This window comes from Salmo salar, chromosome ssa04, assembly GCF_905237065.1.
Source record: "Salmo salar chromosome ssa04, Ssal_v3.1, whole genome shotgun sequence".
NCBI classification, from domain to species: domain Eukaryota; kingdom Metazoa; phylum Chordata; class Actinopteri; order Salmoniformes; family Salmonidae; genus Salmo; species Salmo salar.
In genome coordinates this window covers 12720545-12741490 of record NC_059445.1, presented here as the reverse complement: position 1 = coordinate 12741490, position 20946 = coordinate 12720545, and the positions used below count along the sequence as shown (strand labels likewise).

Here is a 20946-nt window from a genome sequence, read left to right as displayed (position 1 = left end):
TGGTCTGAACTCCAATATATTTTGTAACAAAATACTTTTCTATACCATTTTGTGTCCCCCTTTCACCCTGCATTGATATCAGAAGTCTGATGGCACTATGGTGTGATAAGAGCGTCTGCTAAATTAACTAAATATAAATGTGTATGGAAAAATGTACAAATCAGTATTATAATGGCTACGGCCCCAAAACAAGGTTTTGTCTAGACATGATACAGCTTTTGTCAAAATGGACTAATTCATAGCAGGTTTAGGAAACTTTCTGCAACAGGTAGGATAATTAACTAGCAGGTTGGGAGAATTAGGTTAAACTGTATGTTGATACATTTGGAGGGGGGGGGGCAGTGCCCCGTGACAACAATTTTGGACCCCTTTGTGGAGTATGAAATAATTTTTACATAACTCATTTTTGCTATCTTTCTTTTTTTACATCCGTTATTAGACAGTGGCAACGCGGAACATGGTATTTTGCCTGCAATGCAGTGAAGAAAACGACATGACAACAATAACGTCTAATGTAACTGGCCCCTCTAACAGTACAACTGGCCCCAGCTTGGCCCCCCCAGTTGAAATGGTCTAGAACCGCCACTGCCCTGCCTGTACTGTAACAGCTTTACTCCACCAAGTCGCCACCCACTTTTTACACGCACAAAAACACCATAAGTGAAATCTGTGCATCATTTTGATGGTTGTCTGCACCATCTAGTGGTAATCAGCTGTTAAAGTATGTGTGAGGCCTTGGCCACAGCTATATCCTCTTCATGGCGCTTTCCTCAGGACTGACCATCACCGCACCACCTGGCGGCACTAGTGGAGGTTGCAATTGTTATTGATCTTTCTCAAGGTCTTTCTTACATCGATCCTCTCTCCTTGCCGCCTTCTCAAAACGCATTGGAGGAGAATATCCCGCAGATCTTCTATAGAAAGAGATGTTCCTTCCAGACCAACTTCTCCTTCCCAACAGAGAGACAACAACAACAAACAACTCTAACCTTGTTGTTTATTTGAATAAATTACATTGAGATATTTTTGTCATTTTTAACATCAAGCATATTGTCTTGTAATCCGGTGCAAGGGATGAAACCAAAACAAACAAAGAATCCAAAAACGACAGTTGTGTGCAGCACAAATAATCCCTCCCATCACAATAGTTCTATATAATTACTATATATATAATTACTATATATATATATACACATATACTTTATCACAGTTACAAAAATAAAATACGATACCGTAGATGCGCTACTACACACACACACACACACACGGTGAAAACAAATCACTGAAAGCTGTACAGTCCTCATTGAGGGCAAAGATACACACGATAATTGTTTAAAAAAAGATAGAGAAAAGAAAATGAAGGAAATATATAGCCTTTAAAAAAACTTGAACGCACAGCCAGTTCCAAGCTGAATCTGCTTATTCTGCCAACAAACGAGACCGTTTCAAGTTGTGCTTCCCTTTAAAAAAAAGAACGCTATAGATGGGTTTTCGGTTGGTTCAGCTTCAACAATAGTATCATTTCGCTATACTGTATAGGTCCTTTATCAAATAGACATCCAGGAGGATTTCAATGAAGGAAAAATAATACTGACTGAAAAAATAGAAATGTACACTTCATAGATACAAACCACAGTAGACCAAACCACCTGTGGCGCATACAACCCCTTCTCCCTTCACAAAACACATACCAACCTCGGCCCAGCCAAACCACACCCACCCAGTCACACAACAATGATAAACGGGTGAAACACTTATTGCCCTGTCTGTTACACACATACAGTTTCACATTGGATTTGCAGAATCGAAAACCACTGAGAATGAAGTCCTCAAAATGCTGGAGAAACCTAGATAGATCCAGAGGCCAGAGCTTGGAGGGTACAGTAGTATCCAATTGCTTTAGTAGACTCTGGCAGTGACCCCACTCTCCCAGGGCGTTTCAGGGAGAGTGGGATATGCAAAAAACACATTTCCAACTCACACATGCATATTAATACACACTTGTTCCCACCAAATGATGATGATTATTATTATTATATGCAACAGTCTGTTGCTTTGGTACCTTATATTGTGTATTGTTACATGTGCGGCCATTCATTCCTGGGATATGACAAGGGAAGGACAATCAACGAGGGATAGGGACTAAGGATTCCCAGAACCTTCAGTAAACAGCCATACAGTATGGACCAGTAAGAGCAACACATACAGTATGAATGGGTTATTTCAGACCTAGACTCCTGACAGAGAGAAGTTGCCTAGATTGCCTGACAACATTTAGACAAAGTGTAAGATACAAAGGGTTAGGGGAATTTGCATCTGGTTATTGATGTTAGTATAATTGAATTAAATATGCCACCGTGTTCACTTTTTATAAAAAGTTCCCTTTTCTGATTGAGACAGCATTGCTTGTGTATTGCATTGTCTTCGTAATACAGTATTTGTCTGTGGGCATTGTCAGCTAAAGCTAGTCCTATCGGATTCCATGACTTAACGTCTTCAATATAGTGTTATTTGTCTATCTGACTAAAGGACATTCTGATACAGTGAAAACAACTTCGCCAACGGTTGAAGGAAATAAGGCTAAGTCCGATAAGCGGTAAACTCCTATATGAAATAGCACAATACAGAAACCATTGTTTTCACTAATATTTCCACGTCATTGGTAAAATACACATTGAGAAGATTTTTTGAAACTTTATTTCATATTATGGAAACCGTTCCAGTTTTTGCTTATACGCCACTTAGAAAACAATTGAACTACACAATTAAGTCTTTTGTTTCCGTAAATATTCAATCGCCAATTTATAACCATCGGCTCAAATACACTAGACGTAATAATGAGACATACCTAAATCACACAGAGGACTTGTGTGATATAGAATGCCAACAAAACAATGTAGATCGCAAACAAACTACACCCTCGGATTGAAAAGCGAGTAAATCTGCCATTGACACCACTCAGCCCTGCTGTAGGCCTACCCTCCTGCATAGGTGGCCAGTTTGGTCTAACTATGGTGCCTTGATTAAATCACACTGAATCCTTATATACCTCACTCTCAGTTTAGGTCTGTATGAAAAGACACATCAAAAGATATCCCCTCCTTAGCGCAGTGATTGAGAGGGTTTCAAGTTCTTCAGCAACCACCTCTTTGACCAAGCCCGCAACCATTACGAGACAAACGTGAAAGGATCCGTCATAAACATAAATCTGTTGTTTTGCATGAAATGGACACGGTCTCTCTAGGAAACAATCCATGCATGCAAACAGAAGGCTACCCTTTTCAAACGGGAATAACATATATTTAGCTTGAACGTACTTAGAAGTAAATCTGATAAGATAAAACACTAAAACATGCCTGACCTACAGTGTCTAACAAAGTGTGAAACGTGACCTAACGGACCAGATAACCGCCCAGAAATAGTAGCCTACAATATGTGACGATGAGGAAATTATGCTAGTCTAGAAGTTTCCACAAAGTACAGAGAAGGATAGTAACGGCTATTTTGAAAGACACACAGCCAATGTAAACCTAGATGAAGCCAGGAAAGACAAGGATTGAGGAACTGTAGAAGCTCCTGAAGGAGAAAAAACTTGAGGACAAAACCGAGAAACACTCTTTTTGGAAACAAAAGAAAAAACAACCATAGCATTTTATTGGTTTGATGGTAAATGTCCACGATGGCATTCAAAACGGCATCATTGCTTATTTTTCGTATTTTTTTTTTCAAAAGTCTGTTTCGTTAGCACTCGTTGGCGTGACACCATGCTGTTGTTGATCTCGCCACAGCCGATTTCGTCGTCATATCTTCATTGTAGTTAGATCTCCTTTTTAGCGGAGTGAAAGGGTGGGTTTCCGGGAATGTTTGGGGGTGGCGGGAGCTGGGGATGCAGGGATTAGGATTTGTCGCCTGGGAAAACTGCTGCTGCTGATTCCCCGTTGCCGTGGCAACGACTTTAGGGCAGGGGCACCAGGATATCCACGTAGTTGACGGGGAAGAATCCAGAGCTGCCGTGGATCATGCCCTCGTACCAGTTGTCGTCGATCTTGTTGGTGAGAGTGATGATGTCCCCCTCCTTGAAGCCCAGCTCGCCCTCGTTCTCGGGGTCAAAGTCATATAGCGCCCTGCAGGATGGCTGGTCTAAGGGAGCTGGAATGAGAGAGAGGGAGCGATGGTGAGAGAGAGAGAGAGAGAGAGAAAGAAAGAGGGAGGGATAGAGAGAGTGTGAAAGAAAGAGAGAGAGAAAAAGAGAGAGATTGAGCGGTGGGCCGATGGAAAGGGATAGATGGAGAGAAGAGAAAGCAGAGTTATAGTGTATGGCTGGAGAGGTGTATGGTATAGACAGAAAGATGGGGGTGAATCCTAACTTCCACAAGGTCAAATCTTCACTTAAACTCCAATTGACATCAATGGACGAGCGAAAATTAAGTTAATTCAACTAAGTGAAAATTCGACCAAATAGAAGTTAGGGTTATTCCTATAGTAAAAGAAAGATATACGATTATATCTGGAGTAAAGCGCTTACCTGGAGACCTTGCTGAAAGGGGGGATGGAGGGCAGACAGAGGAGGAAGAAAGAGAGGGAGGGGGAGACAAGGCAAAGAAGAGAGAAATGCATAAAAATGAATGTGTATTTCGGTGATCGATTGATAGACATATTGAACAGACAGTAGTGTTGTCACGATACCAGAATTTTGACATCGATACCAGGTTTAGTACTGTATCACGAAAACTCAATACCATCACAATACGCGATATCAAAATGATACCATGGCAAAAAAAGAAGGCATATCAGCCAAAGCCACAGAATGGCACTTGATCCAGACAGATAAACTTAGCTACCGCTCTGTTCAATCGTTGGGCATCTTTTGAGTTCAATATCATTACATTCTAACTTTTTTAAGTCAACATTTTTCAGAGACATCCATGTATCCATTAATGAATCAATTATACAATCAATTTGACTTCGTTTTTTTGCCTCGTGAACGAACGACATCATTACTGGTTAAAGAGAGAGCGCACATTTTATTAAAGAAGCCACTTCTATGCAAATGTTGTTGATCAGTAGAATAAAACAAGTCCCAAATGGAAGGGGAACAGATTTGACTCGTTCAGTCAAAAATGTTGAATCTTTCGACTCATTTAGTTCATTTGAGCATGCAAGACCCCCTACCGGCGAACAATGAACTGAAAACTCGTATAAGTCATGATTCTACAAGCCTCTCGTTCACATCTCATTCACCATAGGGAGCAGGCAGGAAGCCCTACCGGCGAACGATGAACTGAAAACTCCCAGTGCAGGCTAGCAGTGAGTAGGTGGAGCAGGCACGGTGCGCGCTAGAATAAGGGGTCGGCTGCACTGATAGAAGTGTTTGATCCGTGAGAGACATTTGATAAAAGTACCGAAAGTAACAGAAATGCTTGTATCGAACAGTTTTTCATGTTCTAGTATGGATAAAGTATTGAAGTTTTGGTATATCGTGCAACACTAACAGACAAAAGGACAGAGACAAAGGGAGACAAGGCCAATCAGAGGAGAGAAAGACGTAAAATGTTGGTTTGTGTTGTCGATTGATTGATAAACATATCGAAAAGACAAACGCACAGACAGAAAGGCAGACAGAAAGAAACAAAGACCGGAATACTGACAACAAAAACTTGGAATACAAACAGAGAGAGAGACAGGAGAGAAATCAGGAAACAGACTGGAGCCAGAAAGACAGTCCAAGAAGGAGCGAGAGACAGACTGTTCATATGGACACACAGACAGAGTGATAAAGTAGAGATATTCTGTCGTATCTCTCCAGAATTCACTCTAGGCTCACCTGGAGACCTTGCTGCAAAGAGGAAGAAAGAGAGAGAAAATGTGGGAGAAAGAGAAGAGGTATTTATGTTTAACTGCAATTGACATAGTTGGATAAATGGATGGATGGGTGGATTATGGCAATGAAGAGATGGCTTGGACAATCGCCAAACAGATGGACGGAGACGGACGTACGGACAGACAGAAAAACAGACAGAGACAGTGATAGAAATAGACAGAGTGATATTATGGTATCTCCCAGGGTTTACTCTTGTTTACCTGGAGAAATTCAAACGCAAAGGAGGAAGAAGCAAGGTAGAACAAATACATTTGTGATTTATAGCATTTGGGAAGTGGAAGGATGGAGAGATGGAGCGTTGGAGAAATGAAACTATGGAGAGATGACGAGATTGAGAAATGAAGAGATATGAAGATAAGATGATTAGCCAGCCAGATAGATGGACAGACGAACAGACAAATGACTTATCTCACCTGGAGACCTTGTTGCTGGATGGAATAACAGAAAGGAAAAGAGAAGAAAGAGTAGACAGGTATATATTTTAATTTGACCGATAAGTGGATGAATGTAGAGATGGGGAGATGGATAGACGACAGGAAGACAGACAGAGAGACAGAAATAGACATAAGGAAAAGAGAGAAGATAGAGACATTGATAGTGATGGAGAGAGAGAGGGATGAGTTGTATTTGTATTTATTATGGATCCCCCATTAGATCCCCCATTAGTTCCTGCCAAGGCAGCAGCTACTATTCCTGGGGTGCAGCAGCTACTCTTCCTGGGGTCCAGCAACATAAGACAGTTACATACAATTTAAAATACTACATAACATTACATTTCATAACACCTAGTGATGTAGAGAGAGAGAGATGTCTGGTTTCATGGTAGGAGTGGAGAATCTCACCTGGGGACCTGGATCCTTGGATGGCTCCATTGTGGTTTTCACTAGAGAGGTCCAAGGACTGACGCGGCTTAGGTATGAACTCTTTCTTGGGCTTGTTGGAGGAATCCCTTATCCTATGGATAATACATTGCAGAAACAAGCCCATATAGTGAAGAGGGTACTGATCCCAATCCCCCCCGCCGCATTGCTCGTTGAAAGAATTAATAGAATCTATTCATTCTATTTCTGCGGCATACCTAAGGGTTGGGGTCAAGGGTTATTGGGATCAAGTCCATCTCACTTCTGGCGAATTCAGAGAATTCAGGAAAGGAATAATCAGGCGGTTTCAATTCTTGATCCGAAGACGATTGGCATGGTATGGTATTGCCCCCGTACTCTCTACTAGGGTTGCGAAAATTCCAGAAACTTTCCCAACATTCCCAGGTTTTTCTCCAACCAGGTTTTCAAAATAAAAAACCTGTGAACTTTGGGTAAATTTCAGAAATTTCGCTAAAATACTCCGTACCTCCAGCCGGTACTGACCGGTCATGGAGACACACACACAGATTATAATGATATATAATGATATATATATTATTATAAATACTGACCGGTCCTCCATCTTGGACTGCAGCTGGGTGAGGATCTCAGCACACTGCCGATGGTACTCCACCTGGGCTTGGACCAGTGCGGCTAGCTGGCTCACCTGTTCAATCTGCTGACGCAAACACAAAAGGCCCAACGGGACGACTGTTACATATGGGCGGCGTGGCCCAAGTCCCACAGTATACATCCGGACTCACTGGTCTGGTTAACATACAGAAACTACAGTATGATACTGCAAGGTCAACACAGAACACATCCGCCTTACTGTGTGACGACCCTCCCACTCGGTCTGCCGAATTCTCTCTCTTTGCTTTTGTTTTCCTTACTAGGATGTCGGTGGGCTCCGGTGTGTCCTGGGGATAAATACACCTTTCCCCCCATTCATTGGGGAGACTCTCCATGCAGACACACTGTTGGTTGTGGCATTTTTGTAGCAGTTTTGTTTGTTTGCTTTGGCACCTTTCAACACCCCTCATTATCACATTTATGCACGCAACCACTCACTTACACTACTGACTACACACACACCATTGTTACTTGTTTAGTTTACTTTAGTTAATCAACATATTTTTGCTATTCCTTGATCTCCATGTTGTCTCCCTTTTTGTTACGGGCTACGAGCCGGTTCGTGACAACTGGCTAACGTACAGATACTTTGATATGACAACACAAGGTCAAGAAAGACTGGATGGATCGATAGATGGGTGGAGGAGCCATTATAGAACGTAGAGCTCAACTGTTATTACAATCATTTATCTATCTATAGACGTACTGTTAATCTGATATCTGAGGCTCTAGGTTCCCTGACACTGCCTTGATGAGAACCTCCAGTCCATACAACACAACGTTACATGCAGACAATACACAGTGAGTCAAAGTCAGCCTGTGATGGTCTTCCACTGACAGAAGTAGAACAAGAGCTTTGAATCACGACCCCCTCCGTTGCCGTGGTTGCAGCTGGCCAGAGGGGGAAGTGACTTGGACTAGAGACAGGGAGGGAGAGAAGAGGACAGAGACTAGAGAATAGACAGACACAGTTTGCTGAGAAAAAATACAACTATTGAACATCAAACGTGTACATGTGCTCAGTGATGGACAGAAGACGCAGTGTAAAGACATGACGACTACTACTACCACTGCTGCTACTATTACCGCTGCTACTACTACTACTGCTGCTACTACTACTACTACTACTACTGCTGCTACTATTACCGCTGCTACTACTACTACTACTGCCACTATTACCGCTGCTACTACTACTACTACTGCTGCTACTTTTACCACTGCTACTACTACTACTACTGCTGCTACTATTACCGCTGCTACTACTACCACCACCACTACTACTACTACTACTACCGCTGCTACTATTACCGCTGCTACTACTACTACTACTGCTGCTGCTGCTGCTACTATTACCGCTGCTACTACTACTACTACTACTATTACCGCTGCTACTACTACTACTACTACTACTGCTGCTACTGCTACTACTACTACTACTACTACTACTACTACCGCTGCTACTATTACCGCTGCTACTACTACTACTACTGCTGCTACTATTACCGCGCTGCTACTACTACTACTACTGCTGCTACTACTACTACTGCTGCTACTATTACCGCTGCTACTATTACCGCTGCTACTACTACTACTACTACTACTACCGCTGCTACTGCTACTACTACTACTACTATTACCGCTGCTACTACTACTACTACTACCGCTGCTGCTATTGCCGCTGCTAGTACTACTGCTGCTGCTACGCCAACTACTACTGCTGCTTACTACTCCTGCCTACTACTACTACTACTACTACTACTCCTACTACTCCTGCCTACTACTACTGTTACTTACTACTACTGCTAACTACTGCTGCGCCAACTACTACTGCTGCTTACTACTCCTACCTACTATTACTACTCCTGCCTACTACTACTACTCCTGCTACTATTGTCGCTGCTAGTACTACTGCTGCTACGCCAACGACTACTGCTGCTTACTACTCCTACGAATATAGATATTTAGTACTTAGACTCACAGGTAAATAGTATACTTGCATTTACTAACTAGTTCACCACTTCACATTGAACCTACAGTACAGGAGGAAAAACATGGTGCTCATGTGTCAATGGTGGGTCATCTCTCTCTCACACACACACACACACACACACACACACACACACACACACACACACACACACACACACACACACACACACACACACACACACACACACCCTGTGTGGGAAGTGGGAGTAACGGTAGAAACATATTCCTTACATCACTCTCCAACAGGTTGAACATGCTGAGCTCAGCGATCTCCTTGGTATCGTCAAACTTCTCCAGAGCCTGTTTGATCTCGTCGTCCGTCACCTTGCCCTGACGCTTCTTCTTGTAGTCGAAGTCCAGACGGCGGCCTTCCAGTTTCTTCAGGTGATGCTGCGAGGAGAGGAAGGAAAAGGAAGGAAGGAAGGAAGGAAGGACGGAAGGAAGGAAGGAAGGAAGGAAGGAAGAAAGAGTGACAGGTAGGACAGGGATCACTCCAAATGGTTAGACAACATCCTTTTCACACTAGCGTGCCAACCCAAACCGTACTGTGCTGGTCCAGCTCAGCTTGGCCGCAGTTCTGCTCAGGGCTGTGTCCTGGAACAACCCCTGACCTCAGATTGGACAGGCATATGCCAGCAACATGACCGGAGCTCCCGGCCACATAATCTGAAGGTGGTGCCTTCACCAATGCTTACCCGTATCAGACACCTTCAGGCATATGATTATTCCGAGTTAATTATACACTTTTAGTATGCCAGAGTTGATTTTCCCTCTGCCCTTAGGACAAAAAGTCTAAATGAAGCTCTCCGAGCATCTAAACTTTATCAGCTGAGTATTGATTGCGTGGTCTGGCAGGGAGACGGATGTAATTGCATTGGGCAACTCCAACGAGAGTAAACATGCTGCCTCTCCCTCCAGGGCAGTAAACATTGACTGAGCATTAGGAGTTATCCCACTGATGTCAATGTCTAGATGAAGTGATTGTTGCTCCACTTATTTATGTGCATATAAAGATGCAACGTTGGCATTACCGTTACATTTTTTAATTAAAGCATTCCTGGTCTGCTTTCGACGTGACTAGGATTTGAGTTGTATGTTGTAATGTACGGATTTGAGTAATGACTTCCAATGTGCCTAGCTTGCCATGTTGTTAATTATGGTGTTGTGTCTAGCTTGCCGTGTTGTTATTATGGTGTTGTGTCTAGCTTGCCATGTTGTTATTATGGTGTTGTGTCTAGCTTGCCATGTTGTTAATTATGGTGTTGTGTCTAGCTTGCCATGTTGTTATTATGGTGTTGTGTCTAGCTTGCCATGTTGTTAATTATGGTGTTGCGTCTAGCTTGCCGTGTTGTTAATTATGGTGTTGTGTCTAGCTTGCCATGTTGTTATTATGGTGTTGTGTCTAGCTTGCCATGTTGTTAATTACGGTGTTGTGTCTAGCTTGCCGTGTTGTTAATTATGGTGTTGTGTCTAGCTTGCCATGTTGTTATTATGGTGTTGTGTCTAGCTTGCCATGTTGTTATTATAGTGTTGTGTCTAGCTTGCCATGTTGTTAATACGGTGTTGTGTCTAGCTTGCCATGTTGTTAATTATGGTGTTGTGTCTAGCTTGCCATGTTGTTATTATAGTGTTGTGTCTAGCTTGCCATGTTGTTAATTATGGTGTTGTGTCTAGCTTGCCATGTTGTTATTATAGTGTTGTGTCTAGCTTGCCATGTTGTTAATTATGGTGTTGTGTCTAGCTTGCCATGTTGTTAATACGGTGTTGTGTCTAGCTTGCCATGTTGTTATTATGGTGTTGTGTCTAGCTTGCCATGTTGTTATTATGGTGTTGTGTCTAGCTTGCCATGTTGTTATTATGGTGTTGTGTCTAGCTTGCCATGTTGTTATTATAGTGTTGTGTCTAGCTTGCCATGTTGTTAATTATGGTGTTGTGTCTAGCTTGCCGTGTTGTTAATTATGGTGTTGTGTCTAGCTTGCCATGTTGTTAATTATGGTGTTGTGTCTAGCTTGCCGTGTTGTTAATTATGGTGTTGTGTCTAGCTTGCCGTGTTGTTAATTATGGTGTTGTGTCTAGCTTGCCATGTTGTTAATTATGGTGCTAGCTTGCGTGTTGTTAATTATGGTGTTGTGTCTAGCTTGCCATGTTGTTAATTATGGTGTTGTGTCTAGCTTGCCATGTTGTTAATTATGGTGTGTGTCTAGCTTGCCATGTTGTAATATGGTGTTGTGTCTAGCTTGCCATGTTGTTAATTATGGTGTTGTGTCTAGCTTGCCATGTTGTTAATATGGTGTTGTGTCTAGCTTGCCATGTTGTTAATTATGGTGTTGTGTCTAGCTTGCCATGTTGTTAATAATGGTGTTGTGTCTAGCTTGCCATGTTGTTAATTATGGTGTTGTGTCTAGCTTGCCATGTTGTTATTATGGGGTTGTGTCTAGCTTGCCATGTTGTTAATTATGGTGTTAATTATGGTGTTGTCTAGCTTGCCATGTTGTTAATTATGGTGTTGTGTCTAGCTTGCCATGTTGTTATTATGGTGTTGTGTCTAGCTTGCCATGTTGTTAATTATGGTGTTAATTATGGTGTTGTCTAGCTTGCCATGTTGTTAATTATGGTGTTGTGTCTAGCTTGCCATGTTGTTATTATAGTGTTGTGTCTAGCTTGCCAGATTATAGTGTTGTGTCTAGCTTGCCATGTTGTTAATTATGGTGTTGTGTCTAGCTTGCCATGTTGTTATTATGGTGTTGTGTCTAGCTTGCCATGTTGTTATTATGGTGTGGCTAGTTATTATGGTGTTGTGTCTAGCTTGCCATGTTGTTAATTATGGTGTTGTGTCTAGCTTGCCATGTTGTTAATTATGGTGTTGTGTCTAGCTTGCCATGTTGTTAATTATGGTGTGTGTCTAGCTTGCCATGTTGTTAATTATGAATATGGTGTTGTGTCTAGCTTGCCATGTTGTTATAATGGTGTTGTGTCTAGCTTGCCATGTTGTTAATTATGGTGTTGTGTCTAGCTTGCCATGTTGTTATTATAGTGTTGTGTCTAGCTTGCCATGTTGTTAATTATGGTGTTGTGTCTAGCTTGCCGTGTTGTTATTATGGTGTTGTGTCTAGCTTGCCATGTTGTTATTATGGTGTTGTGTCTAGCTTGCCATGTTGTTAATTATGGTGTTGTGTCTAGCTTGCCATGTTGTTATTACGGTGTTGTGTCTAGCTTGCCATGTTGTTAATTATGGTGTTGTGTCTTTTTTATTTCACCTTTATTTAACCAGGTAGGCTAGTTGAGAACAAGTTCTCATTTGCAACTGCGACCTGGCCAAGATAAAGCATAGCAATTCGACACATACAACAACAGAGTTACACATGGAATAAATAAAACATACAGTCAATAATACAGTAGAACAAAAGAAAACAAAAAAGTCTACATACAGTGAGTGCAAATGAGGTAAGTTAAGGCAATAAATAGGCCATGGTAGCGAAGTAATTACAATATAGCAATTAAACACTGGAATGGTAGATGTGCAGAAGATGAATGTGCAAGTAGAGATACTAGGGTGCAAAGGAGCAAGATAATTAAATACAGATGGGCTATGTACAGGTGCAGTGATCTGTGAGCTGCTCTGACAGCTGGTGCTTAAAGCTAGTGAGGGAGATATGAGTCTCCAGCTTCAGAGATTTTTGCAGTTCGTTCCAGTCATTGGCAGCAGAGAACTGGAAGGAAAGGCGGCCAAAGGAGGAATTGGCTTAGGGGGTGACCAGTGAGATATACCTGCTGGAGCCCATGCTACGAGTGGGTGCTGCTATGGTGACCAGTGAGCTGAGATAAGGCGGGGCTTTACCTAGCAGAGACTTGTAGATAACCTGTAGCCAGTGGGTTTGGCGACGAGTATGAAGCAAGGGCCACCAACGAGAGCGTACAGGTCACAATGGTGGGTAGTGTATGGGGCTTTGGTGACAAAATGGATGGCACTGTGATAGACTCCATCCAGTTTGTTGAGTAGAGTGTTGGAGGCCATTTTATAGATGACATCACCGAAGTCGAGGATCGGTAGGATGGTCAGTTTTACGAGGGTATGTTTGGCAGCATGAGTGAAGGATGCTTTGTTGCGAAATAGGAAGCCGATTCTAGATTTAATTTTGGATTGGAGATGCTTAATGTGAGTCTGAAAGGAGAGTTTACAGTTTAACCAGACACCCAGGTATTTGTAGTTGTCCACGTATTCTAAGTCAGAGCCGTCCAGAGTAGTGATGCTGGACGGGCGAGCAGGTGCGGGCAGTGATCGATTGAATAGCATGCATTTAGTTTTACCTGCGTTTAAGAGCAGTTGGAGGCCACGGAAGGAGAGTTGTATGGCATTGAAGCTCGTCTGGAGGTTAGTTAACACAGTGTCCAAAGAGGGGCCAGAAGTATACAGAATGGTGTCGTCTGCGTAGAGGTGGATCAGAGAACCACCAGCAGCAAGAGCAACATCATTGATGTATACAGAGAAGAGAGTCGGCCCGAGAATTGAACCCTGTGGCACACACTCCGATTTGACACACTGAACTCTATCAGAGAAGTAGTTGGTAAACCAGGCGAGGCAATCATTTGAGAAACCAAGGGTGTCGAGTCTGCCAATAAGAATGTGGTGATTGACAGAGTCAGGGTCCAGATTTTGCAGCTCTTTCAAAACATCAGCTATCTGGATTTGGGTGAAGGAGAAATGGAGGGGCTTTGGCGGGTTGCTGTGGAGGGTGTCTAGCTTGCCATGTTGTTATTACGGTGTTGTGTCTAGCTTGCCATGTTGTTATTGTGTTATGTCTGTTTTGCAGTTTTGTTATTATGTCTGTCTTGTGATGTCATGCGAGTGCACTGTTCTTGTTATCCTTGTATTTTGTATGTAGGGCTTTTTTTTATGCAGTACTCACTCAAAAAAGAGACCTGGGTCCAGGGGTGAAAGTAGATTTAATTTCTTACCGGTACGACACACCTATACTACAAAAATGACAGAGTAGCCTACTCTGCTGCCACTGACAAACATATCAATAAAAACGATGTTGTCTGATCCATCTAATCGTCCTATGGGAAGGGGAGACACAAATACAACCTGAAGGAGGAAATGTTTGTCCAAAAACAAACAAAAGTGGTACTGACCCAATGACAAAGGCAGTGAATATGCCCACTCACCGAGGATATGGCTGATGTTCTCTGCTACTGTTAGCTCAATTAAGTTATGAATTTTGATAACTAAAAGACAGATGAGTATTTTCATTGTCATCTCTTTACAGCAATAGCCATTTGCTTTCCAAACAGTTTTTCTGCAATTGTATTTTTAAATATTGCGATATGCCTGGCTGGGTCTCGTCTTCTCACTGATAGTCGCAACTCAACAATCATCTATTTGGTATTTGCCCAAATTGCGGGCCCTTCGACTGTGGGCTATGCAATTTCCAACAATCTACATTTTTATTTTTTTAAAGAAGCTACTTCAAATGTACTTCAGGGAAAACTTCCCCTAGCCTTATAGACACACCGCGTATGCCTTCTAATTGTGGCATAAACACAACCAGTCATGATGTTTCCATCTGATTGTCAAACAATCACTTAACCAAGGCGCTCCTGTAGTCTACCTGCGCACATTCCTCCACTCAGAAAATTATTTCAGCATCCAAACCCCAACAGTGCTCTGTGCACCCGCAATTTGATGAATTGAAAGAGACATCTGTTACAAAAACACTTGTGTATTGTAATGACATTCTGCCATTGTCATTAGGCCTACACTTGTAGCCTGAATTGATTAATCCACTGTTGTCCAAGCGCGCCTCGGTCTCGGCCACTCATCTCCGCCTTGACAAAATGTAAGTGTTCTCCTCAAACCACAAAGCAGTATGGAGTGTATACCACCTGGTTTCCAGTGAGTTTGCGCTGACATGCAGTCATGTTAACTAGTGGTGTAGCAGCCTATAGTTTTTGGGCATATTGTATTACCGGACGGCCTTACTTTCCCCCCTGTCTGGGTCTCAATGTTGCATAAAATATAAAATAAGATGAATAAATCCAGTCTCACCGCGATCTCCTTGAGGTCTTTGTCGTGGAGGGTCTGCAGCGGGTCCAGGAAGTTCTGTTTGACCTCCATGTCTAGAGCGTCCTTCACCTCGCCCAGCTCACGCATGGACTCCCCAGCGTCGATCAGAGCCAGGCCTGGAACACACAGGGGCATAATATAACAACATGTACTCCTCCATCTCCTTCAGAAAAGTTGAGGAGTTTGCACATCAATGTTGTTTATGAGCGCTAAGCTAGCCCGCTCCTTTGTCTGTTTGGTCTTATGAGTCGGCAAGACCTCACAAACAAATCTTGGGCAGGCTAGCAATCAGCACCATAATAAATAGACAATGGCGGTGATCGAAATCGGTCTTGCCTACTACTAACTAAAACTACGTACTGGGTACTAATAATACTACATACTATTTAGAACATACTGTTTAGTAAAAAGGTATGCAGTAAGCAACAATTATCATTTCAACATACTACTCATCCATACTGAGAAGGCATCATCAAATGCGCAATCGCGTTTGTTCCCCGTCATTCGTACATTTTTGTAGCGTGAATCCCCTATTCTGATTATGAGCTGTTGTCAAACATGTTCAAACACGTGCAAAAAGATGATTCTCTCCAATAGTGTGCAGCAAATTCTACTTGATGAAAAGACTAAATGAGTATAACATCCTGGCATTTAAACCATACAACATTTTAGAAATGTCACATCCTATAAAACGTTATATTTTCGTATACCCAAAAGCCTACTATTTAGAAGGCAAGTACGGGTATTCTGACACGGCCATAGTGACTTACCAAAGTTGGACTCTTCCCCGAGCTCCCTGCCAAACTTCTGCATGGACTCTCCCAGGACGGTCTCGGTCTGGATGTAGCCCAGACCCTTCTCCTGGCCACGCATCTTAGACATGGAGTTGATCATGGTCATCTTGGCTCTGGAGGCTGTACACGCAAACAATTAATTAATTCATGAATCACTCAATTAATTCAATCAAACTTGTGTCACGTCCTGACCATAGAAAGATGTTATTTTCTAGGGTAGAGTAGGTTAGGGCGTGACAGGTTTTTTTCCTATGTTTTCTATTTCTATGTTGTCAGGGTCTAGTTTTGTATTTCTATGTTGGGGTTTTGTTTGGGATGATCTCCAATTAGAGGCAGCTGGTCCTCGTCTCTAATTGGAGATCATACTTAAGTAGGGTTTTTTTCCACCTGGGTTTGTGGGAGATTGTCATTTGAGTAGTGTATGTTTCACTTCTGCGTCACAGTTTGTTGTTTTTTTGTTATTCAAGTTTGTTTATATGTATTGCATAGTTTCACAGTGTAAATAAAATGTGGAACGACACACACGCTGCTCTTTGGTCCGCTCCTCCTTACAAACAACCGTGACAACTTGCCGTACAAGTTTACTTTTTAAACCTGCTTGATTATGGTGTATTGTCATGTGTATAATGTATTAAATAAAAATCTATAAAAAGGGTTGACCAAAACACTGTGCATTTATTTTCAGCAGGGTCAAATGTAGTGCACTATATAGGGGATAGGGTGCCATCTGAGACCAGCCATGGTATGCGTCTCTCACCTGGGTTGGGCTGCAGATACTCAGTGGTCTTGGTCATAATGTCCATCACCGCCCTACTGGTGGTGTCCACCTTCTACAACCCACACAGATATATAGATAGATATATAGAGAGAGAGGGGGGAGGAAGAGAGAGAGAGATTAAGACAAAGACAGAAAAGAGAGGGGGTGAGGGAGCGAGAGGTTAGAGAGAGATTAAGACAGAAAAGTGAGAGAGAGGAGAGGGAGGGAGAGAGAGAGAAGTGAGAAATTAAGGCAGAAAGACAGAAGAGAGGGAGAAGTGAGAGATTAAGACAGAAAGACAGAAAAAAGAGGAGAAGGAGGGAGAGAAGCAAGAGATTAAGACAGACAGAAGAGAGAGAAGCGAGAGATTAAGACAGAAAAGAGAGGAGAAGGAGGGAGAGAAGCAAGAGATTAAGACAGACAGAAGAGAGAGAAGTGTGAGAGGAAGACAGAAAGACAGAAAAGAGAGAGGGGGGTGTAGGGGAGGAAGAGAGAAGAAGGATAAAAGATGGAGAGAATGAGAGAAAACACTGAAGGAGGAGGAAGGCATTGGTTCCTTTCAGACTGTCATGTTGTACAACACGCCTGGACAGAACATGAAGGGGTTTTACTCTGTAGTGTGGAGGTGGAGGGAGAGACAACATGTCTGGACAGAACATGAAGGGGTTTTACTCTGTAGTGTGGAGGTGGAGGGAGAGACAACATGTCTGGACAGAACATGAAGGGGTTTTACTCTGTAGTGTGGAGGTGGAGGGAGAGACAACATGCCTGGACAGAACATGAAGGGGTTTTACTCTGTAGTGTGGAGGTGGAGGGAGAGACAACATGCCTGGACAGAACATGAAGGGGTTTTACTCTGTAGTGTGGAGGTGGAGGGAGAGACAACATGCCTGGACAGAACATGAAGGGGTTTTACTCTGTAGTGTGGAGGTGGAGGGAGAGACAACATGTCTGGACAGAACATGAAGGGGTTTTACTCTGTAGTGTGGAGGTGGAGGGAGAGACAACATGTCTGGACAGAACATGAAGGGGTTTTACTCTGTAGTGTGGAGGTGGAGGGAGAGACAACATGCCTGGACAGAACATGAAAGGGTTTTACTCTGTAGTGTGGAGGTGGAGGGAGAGACAACATGCCTGGACAGAACATGAAGTGGTTTTACTCTGTAGTGTGGAGGTGAAGGGAGAGACAACATGCCTGGACAGAACATGAAGGGGTTTTACTCTGTAGTGTGGAGGTGGAGGGAGAGACAACATGCAAAGCTGACAGCAGGTGAAGATTGCTTTTGTGTTGCCACTTGATGCTGGTCAGATATGCCAGCTCTCTGCCTACTTCAACACAGACCTCACACTACTATACGCCAGAGCCCTATATTTAAATACATGGCCCTGCTATACACTACTCAGCCCTATATTTAAATACATGGCTCCTCTATACACTACTCAGCCCTATATTTAAATACATGGCTCTGCTATACACTACTCAGCCCTGTATTTAAATACATGGCTCTGCTATACACTCCTCAGCCCTGTATTTAAATACATGGCTCTGCTATACACTACTCAGCCCTATATTTAAATACATGGCTCTGCTATACACTCCTCAGCCCTGTATTTAAATACATGGCTCTGCTATACACTACTCAGCCCTGTATTTAAATACATGGCTCCTCTATACACTACTCAGCCCTATATTTAAATACATGGCTCTGCTATACACTCCTCAGCCCTGTATTTAAATACATGGCTCTGCTATACACTCCTCAGCCCTATATTTAAATACATGGCTCTGCTATACACTACTCAGCCCTATATTTAAATACATGGCTCTGCTATACACTACTCAGCCCTATATTTAAATACATGGCTCTGCTATACACTACTCAGCCCTATATTTAAATACATGGCTCTGCTATACACTCCTCAGCCCTATATTTAAATACATGGCTCTGCTATACACTCCTCAGCCCTGTATTTAAATACATGGCTCTGCTATACACTCCTCAGCCCTGTATTTAAATACATGGCTCTGCTATACACTACTCAGCCCTATATTTAAATACATGGCTCTGCTATACACTACTCAGCCCTTATTTAAATACATGGCTCTGCTATACACTACTCAGCCCTGTATTTAAATACATGGCTCTGCTATACACTACTCAGCCCTATATTTAAATACATGACTCTGCTATACACTACTCAGCCCTATATTTAAATACATGGCTCTGCTATACACTACTCAGCCCTTATTTAAATACATGGCTCTGCTATACACTACTCAGCCCTATATTTAAATACATGGCTCTGCTATACACTACTCAGCCCTATATTTAAATACATGGCTCCTCTATACACTCCTCAGCCCTATATTTAAATACATGGCTCTGCTATACACTACTCAGCCCTATATTTAAATACATGGCTCCTCTATACACTACTCAGCCCTATATTTAAATACATGGCTCTGCTATACACTACTCAGCCCTATATTTAAATACATGGCTCTGCTATACACTCCTCAGCCCTATATTTAAATACATGGCTCCTCTATACACTACTCAGCCCTGTATTTAAATACATGGCTCCTCTATACACTCCTCAGCCCTATATTTAAATACATGGCTCTGCTATACACTACTCAGCCCTATATTTAAATACATGGCTCCTCTATACACTACTCAGCCCTATATTTAAATACATGGCTCTGCTATACACTCCCCAGCTGTCTAGAATAGGAGACTACACTACAGAATGATGGCTTTGGAATGATCTCTCCCCAATCACAATGCACACACACTTCATTTTCCCACTTTCTAGAAGCCATTTCATAGGAATTTTCCCAAGGCATTTAAATTGAGAAAAAGTTCTCTCTTTTATGGAAAAAAATTTCAATATGCAGTGCACAGCACAATGTAATACAATAGAACTACGAGGATAACCCCTAGGAGTGAATAGAAAATGTAGTGGTGAGGATATAGTTTCTAACACAAATGAACAAGACTTAGGAGAATGGGCTAATTCATCACATCATTGTAATATTGAAGAAGAAAGAGCGGATTCTTAGAGAGAGAGAGGATTCTTAGAGAAATAGAAAGAGAGGATTCTTAGAGAAGTAGAAAGAGGATTCTTAGAGAAGTAGAAAGTGAGGATTCTAAGAGAAATAGAAAGAGAGGATTCTTAGAGAAATAGAAAGAGAGGATTCTTAGAGAAATAGAAAGAGAGGATTCTTAGAGAAATAGAAAGAGAGGATTCTTAGAGAGAAAGAGAGAATTCTTGCCTTTTCCATTTCAGTGAAGTCATCATCATGTTTAGTCCCCTCTGCTCCCCCAACCTTCTCGCTCACCCTCTGCAAGAAGACACAAAAACATGTCAAGGTTAATATCGTTTAAAAGCTTTTTTTGCACCTCAAGAAAAACGATAGGTGAATGTAGCAAAGGTAGAATCAAAATGTCAAAGATACCAAAACCAGAATATACGGCAAATTCATTTTTATTTCAGTCAATATAGCTTCCACGTTGGACACTGAAATGGAAAAATCCCCAGGGTGTACAATTCAATTCACAACAAATGTAATCATTATTCAAGTCTTTTTCTTCAAGTGCTGGACAAAAGCATATTCATTTCATTTCCAGCTACATTTGTAATCAGCCAGCCTCTCAAAACATACAGTGAATAAATTCCAGACATTGAACTATTTGAACAGAAATCGCTCTCCTAGCTCCAATTATTTACCCTCCTGGTTATTCCCCTCCTGTTGTTTTTGTGTTGCGTCTATATGAGCCAGTGTCTTGCATGTTGTTGCCGTCTCATGTCTGCTCGGTCATCAGTGTACACTAACACTAAGGTTGTGACCCCTGTTCATATTCTAATTAAGATGATGACACCACAAAGAGAGACATATCAGATGAACCTTTTCAGTTTACAGTTTCACACACCCACCCACCCCAAAAAGGCCATCTCGTTAGAGG

At 42.2% G+C, this 20946-nt stretch overlaps 1 protein-coding gene across 10 annotated transcripts in view; it reads right to left on the bottom strand.

The window, feature by feature from the left end:
* Positions 1–979: 979 nt before the first annotated feature.
* The window catches only part of LOC106610295 (endophilin-A1), a 66985-nt gene continuing 47018 nt past the window's right edge, over positions 980–20946 (bottom strand). For 2 of the 10 annotated variants that reach the window (XM_045716510.1, XM_045716504.1), the window contains exons 2-12: positions 20256–20324; positions 16979–17051; positions 16198–16341; positions 15410–15543; positions 9595–9753; positions 7314–7420; positions 6724–6836; positions 6295–6309; positions 5825–5836; positions 4526–4537; positions 980–4149 (exon numbers count right to left, since the gene is read on the bottom strand). In XM_045716510.1, coding sequence (XP_045572466.1) covers positions 3956–4149; positions 4526–4537; positions 5825–5836; positions 6295–6309; positions 6724–6836; positions 7314–7420; positions 9595–9753; positions 15410–15543; positions 16198–16341; positions 16979–17051; positions 20256–20324 — 1032 coding nt within the window. In that variant the 3' untranslated portion in view covers positions 980–3955. The remainder of the gene's footprint in view (positions 4150–4525; positions 4538–5824; positions 5837–6294; positions 6310–6723; positions 6837–7313; positions 7421–9594; positions 9754–15409; positions 15544–16197; positions 16342–16978; positions 17052–20255; positions 20325–20946) is intronic. The other 8 variants (XM_045716505.1, XM_045716508.1, XM_045716506.1 and 5 more) reach the window with 8 other exon arrangements.